The 12,051-nt window shown below is 35.7% G+C and overlaps 1 protein-coding gene across 1 annotated transcript; it reads left to right on the forward strand.

Annotated features, from left to right (window-relative positions):
- Positions 1-4,622: 4,622 nt before the first annotated feature.
- Positions 4,623-7,940, forward strand: LOC129262163 (succinate dehydrogenase assembly factor 4, mitochondrial-like). Its single transcript, XM_054900219.2, has 2 exons — positions 4,623-4,713; positions 7,039-7,940. Exons 1-2 carry the CDS (start codon positions 4,632-4,634, stop codon positions 7,338-7,340), a joined length of 384 nt encoding a protein of 127 aa, XP_054756194.2. The 5' UTR covers positions 4,623-4,631; the 3' UTR covers positions 7,341-7,940.
- The last annotated feature ends 4,111 nt before the right edge of the window (positions 7,941-12,051 follow it).

The following is a 12,051-nucleotide window of genomic DNA, read 5'->3' on the forward strand; positions in this document are numbered from 1 at the left end:
GTGCTGCATGTATTATTCTCCATAGCATAGGCAGCACCCCGGGTATTCTGGAAGATGTGTAGAAATTGAAAAATGTAACAAAACTGACCTTCATTTTTTAGGTGAAACCATTCTTTATTCATTTTCTTCCGTTGCTTTTCAAATTTCTCGGCAACAACTTTATTTCCATTTTGTAGTGAAATTGCGAATTAACCTTTTTTTTAAATCTGCATGAGTAACCCATCACTTAAAAAATCGTTCCCAGCGCCCTGGGAATGTCAGTTTAGGCCAGGGCCAACTCCGAAGTTTCGCTCAAGTTTCCACATACGCCGAGCTCGGAGCCCTCTCAAAGTTAATTTAAAATTTATCAATGAATAGTTAAAACAGCTAGGGCGAATGGTGTCATATCCCCACCTTCGCTTTCCTAACATGAAATCATTATTTCATGTATGCACATGTCTCCCCAAGTAAGGTGAAACAAGGAATATCTAATGCTTTATATGTTTCAATCCATTTTTTTTTCTTGGAGGCTATATAAAACGAGCAAGTGAAGTGGAAATTGCTCATTGAACATCCAAAAAGATTTGCATCGAATTTTTCCATGAAATAATGCAATATCTTGATCCTGCATCCTATTTATTATATTTTCACAGCTAGTGTTAATTTTGTTTTGTTTCTTTTTGTGTGTGATTTTTCTTTAGGGGGCTATGATATATGTTTATTTTTTTTTTTCGGCTTGGAGTGGCCCGAGGGGAATTGAACTTTGGTAATACAGGAAATGTGTGCCAAGGAGAAAAATAAGATAAATAGAGCCGGTTGAAGTTAAATCAATTGGTGGAACACCTTTGACAGTCTCGCCTGCATTACGCGAATTGATATTAGCAGAAGTGCTGACTTTGAAAACAGCTATTGAACAGAAAACATTCACATGATAATAAAATACTGTCCATTATAAATGACCCAAAATTACCTTTGACCATGATCATGTGATCTATGTGTGCAAAACATTTACCCATACGTCTCATGTTTCATGAACTATAGATATCCATAAACTTAAGTTATATATCATGATGCCAATCCAACAAATACATTACCAAAGTTTATTGACCCTAATTGACTTTTGACCTTGGTCAGTGTGACCTGAAACTCGCGCAGGATGTTCAGTAATACTTTTTTTTACTCCTATGTCCAGTTTTATGAACTAGCTCCGTAAAAATCGAAAGTTTATATATACGATGGAAATTCAACAAATACCCCTATGGCATGCTCAAAGATTATTGACCCTTAATGACCTTTGACCTTGGTCATGTGACCTGAAACTCGGGCAAGATATTCAGTAATACTTCATTACCCTTATAATAGGTCCATATTACTTTTTAAGTTATGATGATATTTCAAAAACTTATAACCTTGCCCACAGGGCATTTTACCTGATATATACCCGGGTTGTGACAGGTAATTACATGGATATTACTACGGTAACAACAGTATACAGGGAAATAGTAGACCAATCTTTCCCTGTTATTACCTGGACCTGATATTACTTAATTTACCCAATATTTCTCAGTATGATGTAACTATACTATTTCCAGCATTTTCATGATATTAATATTACCACCTGACCCAATAACCAGTATGATGTAACTATATAATATTTCAAGAATTTCCATGATATTACCATCCTGATATTTCTCTGTTTACCCAATATTACCCAATTAATGTGGGCTCATAAAAAAAAACAATTAGTGTCATTAAGGTAATTGAAGCACATTTTTACAACTCCTTTCTGTAAGCCATATCACCTTATCCTATCCTTAAATCCTACCCTACACCTATCCACCGAGTCTTGTCATTGACTAAGTTGAGCGAGCTTACAACACTTGACAAATTATGGTTAACAAAAACATTTTTCTAAAATTAAATGTCATGATTATGAATAATATATATAAACTACATATTTTTCTGAAACTTTTCTGGGTGGAATCATTGTATAAACATAAACACATTAATTTTTACAGCTATATTAGCTAAAATTTTTGCCATTTATTGTAGCATTGAATATTCATTAGTAACTAATATTCCCAGCATTTTCCTGATATTACCATCTGATATTACTCCATTTACCCAATATTAATGGGTTCCACATGGGTTGGAGGTCTCGTTTCCATCTGGGTCCTATCTGGGCCCCATGTGGGTTCAAGTTCAAGTATATGTTTTCATCTGGGTTCCATGTGGGCCCATATACCAGATATCCCAGATAAGAACCATAATGATTGTGATTCAGATATATACTTTGCTGTCTGGGAATGGAAGCGTTTCAACATTATACCCATTACCCCTTATCAACCTGTTGTGACTCGGTAAAATGTCGGTTTCATCAGGGTGATAACAGTAATTTTTTTGGAATTGAAGATTTCGCTGGGCCATTTGCTGTAAGATTATTATTACTCAAGTTTACAAGGTTATAACCAATGGAAACCATTTAACATTACCCATATCGCCTTTCATCACCATGTTGTAACTCGGTAAAGTGTCGGTTTCATAGCTATAACAGTATTTTTTTTGGAAATTTTTGTTGGGATACTGTTATTACTAAAGTGTGCAATGTTCATCAAGCCATTCATCATTGCCAATATTACCCCTCATCACCCAACTCGTCAGCCTGGGTTTTATCAGGGTGATAACAGTAATTTTTTGGACTTTGAAAATTTCGCTGGGATTGCATGCTGTAAAATTACTGTTATTACTAAAGTTTGCAATGTTATAACCAATCAAAGCCATTCAACATTTATTACCCATCATCACCCTGTTGTAACTATAGGTAACTGTCGGTTTCATAACGGTGATAACAGTAGGCCTAAGTACTAGGTAGCAACAGGAATTATAATTTCAGTAATAGCATGGTATAATAACGGTAATAGGCCTATTTGGTGTTACTCAAATTTCCGGGTGATATTACCGGTAATATCCGGTAATCGCGGTAACAAATTGAACAGTGGGTGGGTTAAGATTTCGATACCTATCATGGTCTGAGTTCATTGACCATAAATGACCTTGACCTGAAACCAAGACAGGATGTTCAGTAATACTCTTATGTCCAAGTTTCATGAACTACACTTTCTAAGATGTCATTTCAACAACGTATTAAGCCAGGTTAAGATATTTGATGTTGACGCCGCCATTGTCACAAGCGGCGCCTATAGTCTTGCTCTGTGCTATGCGGCCCGGGGGGGGGGGGGCACTCAGTATATAATGCATAGTGGGTATGTGCCGCGGAGGGGACCCCCATTTTTACACTCAAATTTCCGTTCCAAGGCATAGCATTTTTGTCTTTTTGAGAAAAAAGAACAAAGAAAGCCGCTCCAAGGCATAGCATTTCCTTCTTATCGAGAAAAAAGAAGAAAGAAATCCGTTCCAAAGCTTCGCATATTTTTCGTTACGCCGTTCCGGTCGCATTGATTTGCTACAAGGAGCTGCAATTTTGGTGAAAAGCGGCCGTACAGCGCTTTTCGACCATCGCCTTAGTCTAGTTCTAGACGATATTAAACGAATTTGTTTTCACCGATATATACGTTCTATTCCGTGCGTACGCCCAGCCGAGTGTGCGCGCAAAACCGAAAACCTGTACTCCGAGAAAAATATTTTTCTCGGAGTACAGGTTCTCGGTTTTGCGCGCACACTCGGCGGGGCGTACGCACGGAATAGAACGTATATTTCGGTGAAAACAAATTCGTTTAATATCGTCTAGAACTAGACTACCATCGCCTAAGCGAGAGCGCACCCGGCGGAGGCCGCGCTAGCTGCGTCATGCGCGATTGCCCTTTCCATAGGGATGCATACACACTCACAGAGATACGGAGATCCGTTCCGAGGACCCCCGTTTATACAAACATTTGTAGTTCCGAAGCCCGTTCCGAGGACCCTCCTTTTTACAATAAGCCCGCTCCAAGGCCCCCGTTTTTTGCCTCGCCCGCGGCACACCCCTACCACTTTTTTGGTCGAGTGCCCCCCCCGGGCTATGCGGCGAGACAAGGGGACGCTAAATTGAGGTTTAAAAAATAAGATCAATGACTTAATAACCATTTTAGTCTATATGAATAATTTCAAGACATTTTGAGAAATTCCAAGTACAATTCATTTCCCGCCTTTTAGTATAAAATGTGATTTTTATTAATGTTTTAATCACGCTTATAGCCTTTAGAAATAAATACCATGCATTGAATGTTTTTTAATTGAAAAGTGGATCAAAATGATTAGCTTTTCTGGCCTCGTTGTGGTGACGAAAAAATTGAGACATACTAATATACGCAAACTAGTAATATATATCCATCATAGAGATGTATACTATGATATCCATAGATATATTATTATGTATTATCTCGTACCAGGAAGGAAGTCAAGTTGGCGATTTTTAAGCCACAAATTCGCGCCAGTTGATTCGGAAATGCACGTTAGGAAATGTTAATAGGCCTATCAAATTTTTTTTTTGTCCACATACAAAGCAATAATATTGATTGTATATTTTTTATTATTTCTATTTAATTTTTTTCATATGAAAATAAATACGTAAAATTTTATTTACTGATATTCTGGTACTCTTTCAAGCCTCCATTGTAAATGAGCCTATATTTCATAACAAAAATATAATCAATATGGCAGCCTCCCAAGCATCAGCGCTCTTCTGCACACAATTCTTAAAAATTAGTCAATTAAAGCCATTTACTCGGTGCAGTGGTGAGTTATGACCATCTTTGAATTGGAGGGCTTCTCTGTCTGGTTCTCATTTTTCTGGGGTGTGTTTTCGAGTTTGTTTATTCCCTCAGTGCTTCAATTCCATGCGCGACAGTTTGCTTGTTATTTAATTTGACAAGGGCATACCCACATGCGCATATCTGTGTAGGTAATCACTTGTTCACTGCAAGCAACTACCTAACCCCAAATAAAAGGGGAAAAATAAATCATGCACTTACCTCGATAATATGGATGAAGCTGAAGGTCTATTATGACACAGAATCCTAACATCGAGGCACAAACTGCACCCTCAAAAAAGGAAAAGTTCTGTCGCGTTCATTCTCTCCTTTCAAAATTGAAAACAAAATGGCTGATCAATACCGAGAACGAACGCGACATAGAGGTCTAACTTTTACTTTTTTTGAGGGTCCTGTTTGTGCCTCGATGTGAGCATTCTGTGTCATAATAGATCTTCATCCATATAATCGAGGTAAGTGCATAATTTATTTTTACCCTTTTAATATTTGGAGTGCTATTGCGACCACATTCTACCCCCTTTTGGAGAGTACCCATGACATGTCTGCCTATAATTACACGGACGAGTCCTGGGCTCCGGCCCGCTTTGCGGACCGGAGCTCCCTGGGTTATGCTAGCATATGGTGAATCTACATGTAGACCCTATATCTATGCACTACAACACTTTTAAAATTCTTTAAAATACCACTTTTGTAACTGATAATACTTATTTCCATATCCGTGATTTATTTTTCAGAGATTAGACTAGTGACATGGTGATCATTTTTTATTATTCACCAACAAGTCAAGGCAAAGCTAAAGCGCTAAAAAACTTTGATATTGAGCATTTTTTGTGTAGGCCCTCTACTTTTTGTGGAAAGTAGCCTACAGTTGCTCCAGAATCGTCAAAAACTTGAAATCTCTATTTTTAATTAAAAAAAAAATAATTCAAGAATTCAATTTACTTCAGAGCCAAGTTATATGATGAATAGTTGTAATGGACTGACAGTGTCAAAAATCAAGCATTTGTCCCCAAGAACAAGAGAAAATAAGCCAAACATTGCCAACCTTAAATCACCACACAGGGAGTCAATAAGTGTAAGTAATCACTTTTGAGCTTGAGATCTAATAATACTTGTCGCGAGATGAGTGAAGGGTTGTTTTTTTAAATCTTCTTCTGCCTCTGTTTTTTTCTCTTCTCCTTTCCTCATGTCTTTTCACCCTCTCCAAGCGTGCTCCTGCTATGCTTAATGCTATGGTCTGTTTACTCAAGTTACACTTTTTTTCTTTTTTTTACAGTAGATCTAACAGTTAATATGTAAGTCATGCATATGCAATCATTGTCTTGATCTTAATTGCTTATTCTTCTTCCCATACATGTCCAGATCAATGGCCTGACCGTATTTTAACCTCAATAAATATGCATTCCAAAGGTTCTTTAAATGAATATTAATGAATCCTGATTTTTCTTTGTGAAATGCCGGACTTAAGAATCGCATGATTTGTTTTTGAGGAGCAGCAAGGATAAGTTTGCCTATGCTTGTGCTGCCATCTTGACAAAAACATTTGCACATTGTCGATGGGCTGTTCAATTGCAAATTGAAACACTGCATGGTTTCAGTTGTCTTGAAAGTGATCGATTGGCATATGTATCAATTGTGCAAGTTCTGCTTTTCATGACAAAATGAAGATGGCAGCATTACCATCTTTTATTTTGTTATTACTTTTCCTTGTAAAGAACACTTTAGATCTAACATTTTGCAAAGAGAACTAGAGAAGTCAGATTTTGACAAAAGATCTGAACTTTATTTCATAAACATACAGTTTAGAAAAGGAATACACTGTTGTACATTTGCTGAACTGAAATGAAGTTAAGATTACTGGTTAAATATTTTGTTTTGCATATTTACATAAAAAATTGCATATGTTCATCTTTACAAGGCTTTTGAAAAATTCTTTTAAAATCAAAGTCAATGTAAAAAAACTACATACTTGCTTTGTCTTAACATGCCTATGTTAAGAAGGGATTTCTTAGATTATTTATTTTTTTGGTAATAAGTAGACCAAATTACTTCTGATGGAATGAGAGTATCTTTTGCGATAACTTAATCAACAAAACTTTAATTTCACATGAAAAGGAAGTCGATGACTATCTTTAAAAAGGCTACCTTCAAAGCTTGTATAGGACCGGTTTTAATCTTGGGAAGTTGATCTGGAATGCATTTCTTAATTCTTGTGATGAAATATATATTTAATATACTATTTTCATTATTAAGTACTTAATTATTATTATTTTTTTTTTAATGTCACTAGTTACTGCTGCAAGACATCTGATATTCCCAGCACCACTCAGATGTGCATCATCATCATCGACTGGTAACCAAGGTGATGGAGGTAAACAATCTCCAGAGGGAGCCCCACTTAAGAAGCCATTTACCCCAGTGGGCAAACACGACAACCAGATGCCAGAGAAGCACAGGGATGCGGAGAAGAATCCTTTGGAAGCTTTCCCTGATGATGTGAATCCTGTTACGGGTGAGAAGGGAGGACCAAGGGGCCCGGAACCAACCAGATATGGGGACTGGGAGAGGAAAGGACGATGCATCGATTTCTGATCAAATATATAATGGACATTGAGACAAGAACTTGGACAGAGTTCTTGGAGAGTATTATATTTACTTTAACTGATTGGAACCAGATATTGGAACTGATGCTTGATGGATGATTATGAAGATATCATGATGAATAAGATTTTAGAAGTGGAAGAGGATTTATTGTACATATTCAACGGAAGATGCTTCTGGTGGATTGATATGGATACATACAGTAGAGAGTTTGACAGGGAGACAGAAACAGATAGAAAGAGCGAGGGGGGGGGGTTGAGTGAGGGAGATTTGAAGACTTGAACCATGAACTTTAGCATTTTTAATTCCACTTTGTTTGAATAAACACCACATTCAAATTACCTTAGATGGCATGAATGTGAATTATCCATCCCATGGTTTAGAGATATGTTATTCAGAATTTCAGAGGTATATGTGTATACCATATATACATGTAAAAGATGTCAATTAAGGGGGATAGTCAAGTCACTTATCCAATAAAAAAATGAATGAAAGTTGTCACACTATCAGATGTTGATGAATTGCTTTTGTGATCCTTGATCTGAAGAGTGGAATATTGACAGTTCTCGCATGATAGTTTATTACTATAATTATATAAAACAGAGAGGCCTATTATTCTCAGGTTATCCGTCAAGGAACATTCTTAATGTAAAAAATGTTCCTTTCTTGAAAACACCAAAGGTCTGGTATTTAAAAATAATTGTGTGCTAACTCAGGAACACATGTTTCTATAGGCTGTCCAAAATACACTTTTTATGGGGGTTCATTCGACAACACTTCTGCCCCCCCCCCTCAAAAAAAAAAGGTAAATAAACTTTACATTAATTTGCTTTCCAATGAAGTGCTATCAACAGGTTTTTGTTAATGAAGGATATTTTTTAAGTTGAAGTTAAAAAAATTACATTTGTTGTAGTGCAATTTGAATGCATTTTTTTTTAGAATCTTGTTTTGTCAGTAGTTGCTAATGTATTAGGTGTAATATCAAGTGCAGCAGGCTACAATATGACTGTTTTTGTTTTGCTATTTTTTTCTGTAAAAATTATATTACATTATCATTATATTCAATTTGAGTGTGTATGTATTATTCTGCAGTCTATTCCTACAAAAGCATCATCATTGACTGCAGTAAGACTTCCATATGATCATTATCTCTCAATGTGTATTCCAATTCCATTCATGCTATCTGCCCATGTGGCACTTACTTTGCAAGACATCAGGGACCTGTTACACAAAGCCTAGAAATCATTGTAGATTTTTTTGTACATTCGATTGCATTGATTACAATGTACAGTTGAAGGGGAAGTTCACACTGACAAAAAGTTTGTTGTAAAGATACTAGGGAAAAAAAAATTGGTGAAGGTTTGAGAAAATCCATGAAAAATTAAGAGTTATTAGAATTTGAAGTGTTTGATTTGAGACCTCATACGAACAGCTGCCCCCATATGTTATGTCATATAAAATGCATGATGCATAAATTATTTAGTGCTTCCTAATGACTAAAATGTTTTTCCCTTCAGGAGCGGGTGTGGAATGAAAGTACAATAAAACCATTTACAATTTTTTAAGAAAATGACATTTCATTGATTTTTTGAAAACTTCCAATAACTTTTTAAATCTTTGGTGGGTTTTCCTCAAACATTCACCAATATTTTTCTATATTATTATATTCTAATATTTTTACAAGAAACTTTTTGTCAGGGTGAACATCCTCTTTTATCATGGAAATCAAGCATATGCACGTATGATTAATCACTAACATTTGTGTTATGGACCCAGGGGATTTGAAGTTCAGTATTAGCTCACTTGTACTCCCGTCCAGCACTGATCTTAAAATAAAACTGGTGCTTTGAATCCTTGGATTGACCTCACTTGGTGTGGAGCCGTCAATATTGTCTATGGCGTCATCTTCATCAACCCATAGTCAGTTTTGGAGCTAAATCATGTTCTTAACACTAACACTATTTATTACCAATATCAATAAAGACTTGAAGTCACCCATGACAGTGTTTAAAGCTTTGAAGTCCATCCCAGTCATGATATTTGGTTTACTTGTACAAAACGTATGCATATATCCACTCCATGGTATAGTATTCCAGCCAGGAATATGAAGTTTTGTATTCCTGAATATCATGTGTGCGTTTCAGGTCACATGACCAAGATTAAAGGTTATTTAAGGTCAACGAACTTTGGCCGTAGTGGGGGTATGTGTTGAATTGTCATCATAAATTTGAAAGTTTATGGATCTACAGTTCATGGAACATAGACATAAGGGTTATCAAGTACCGGTATGTTTTGCACATGTCTTGGGTCACATGATAATGGTCAAAGGTCATGTTGGGTCAATGGACATAATATTTGATTATCATATGAGTGTTTTCTTTTGTGAATAATTATTTATTAGCTGTTTTCAAAGTCAGCACTGTGGCTATGTTGAATAGTGCAATGCAGGCGAGACTGCCAGAGGCGTTCTCCACTTGTTATACATTATATGATGTCTCATTGACTGATATGTCCTAATCACAGAAGGAATTCTGTGAATGATGTAGGAATTCAATTGTAGTATTTGGCCTGAATTCAGGAATGCACATTTTAAACCATCTAATGTTGGATGTAACGTTGCATTAGAGGCTATAGTACCAGTGAAATTGCAAGTCTTGGGTATGGCTCCTTATTGCATGTACTGTATTTTTTCTAAGTTGAATAATTTCAGATGTGAAATATCACCGATTGCTTACATTGGATGAGACAAACAATCCCTTCTTGAGCAATCTAACTGTCACCCTATCTACATGTATCCTTGGTTTCACATACATGTAGTTGGCTTCATCCAAATCGCCATGAAAGTGATAGTTTGTACTATCAACTTTCACCAACAGTAATCAGCACTTAATTATGCCCTCGTTAACAAGAGAAACAGTTTGAGACAATAAATGGACAATGAAGTTATGAAATCAAAAGGAATGAAGATTTTGTTTTTATTGATCATAGTAATATATATATATTCATATAATATTTATTATATAGTATTGAATTATCAATAAATTTGTACAGTTATGACAACAGTTAAAGGATAACAATAGTATGACAATGAAATATTTTATAAATTACACTTGAAACTGACTGGAATTTTCTTTCAAAACAGTTTTACAAGTAACCAAATGTTAGAAATAGTGGAATATTGCTTTGAAGGAAACAAATTGTGACAATGTTTGAATATACAGTATGCAGTGTGTACATTTACTGATTCACTAATCCATATCAAATTCAAAATGAGAATTTCAATGTGAAAAGTTACAAAACGGGCTATATCTACGTATGAATTTACAAAAGAATGTGACCATGAATTCATGAAATTTTCCTCTTACCCATTATTTCAAAAGGAATCTGAGTAAAGGAAAAAAAAAGTGACATTCATTAATGGGCATCTGAAAGATTGCATTTGTATAAAACATTTCATACCCCTTCAGCGTGACCGTCTAAATATGTGAAGATCAGTATAACATACTTATAGGGAAAATCTGCCTAGCCTCTGTCAACTGATTCAACTTGATTCAGTAATGGGGTACTGTCCTGTTCATGCATGCATTGAAAAGGTATTCATTTTTCTAACTGAATTGTTTTTCATGTAAAATAATGTAAATTGAGAGATTTTTGTCCTTTCTAATTTCCACCAGCTCATTATTTAATCTAAATAATGATGAGTCTGACCCCATTTGGAAAACATTAATTTCCCTCAAGTTGAATAGATTTTTAAAAACTTTAATTTGACTTAGGTAAAGTTATCTGCCCATGCATTTAATTGATGTTTAAATAAGTATCAGATATGGAGATCTTGTAGATGAACTGCAACAACATCTTCTTTACATGAACAACACAACACGCCATCACTGAACCTTTTTAATCTACTTATCAACATGATGCTAATGGTCACAAACTTCAATTATTTATCTCTTTAATACTGGGAATTTTGAGATAAAATACAAGGGTATTGGATATTTAAGGTACTTTTTGAAAAGAAATCCTGATGTTTAATGTCACTACCATTGACAACTTGAATCACAGAAACATTTACTGAGGGGATTATCAACCATGTGCTCTGTATTTGAGTTGAATTCTGGGGACCGTTTCATCAACATCTATCATCCGAAAAGTGGTCAGATCAGACAACTTTATTTGATTCTGATTGGCTGATAAGCACTGTAACTATGGTAATTGCCAGATAAAATAAATTGTCCTTTCCTGAAATATTCCACAAGAGTACAAATGAACATTATCAAAGCCCAGGTCCTAAATACAATTAATGCGTAAGCTAAATGTAGAGCCTAGCTTGATTCATCAATTTCTGACTCTAGGGAGGGGTTGTAGTACAGTCTCATTATGAGGACATACCTAAGCAGGGGCCACAGAACCGTTGGCAGAGGGAACATCATTCCTATTGTGATTTTTTGCATGGTCAGTCCCCTAACTTTTGGCTAAGCCCCCCCCCCCCCACACTCATTTTTCAACACCATACTGTGTGCTCTGCCAAGAATTCTGAATGATTCTAAACAGTGTCTGTAAACTAGGGATTGTTGAACACGGAGCGTTAATTTATCTGCATTTTCTTTCTTGGGAAATGAAAAACAAAGCACATGAAAACAATGATCAGTTCATTGTTCTTATAAGTTAGTACAATAATGTAAAACTGCTCTAAGATTACGTA

The sequence above is a fragment of the Lytechinus pictus genome, chromosome 5, assembly GCF_037042905.1.
Source record: "Lytechinus pictus isolate F3 Inbred chromosome 5, Lp3.0, whole genome shotgun sequence".
NCBI lineage: Eukaryota > Metazoa > Echinodermata > Echinoidea > Temnopleuroida > Toxopneustidae > Lytechinus > Lytechinus pictus.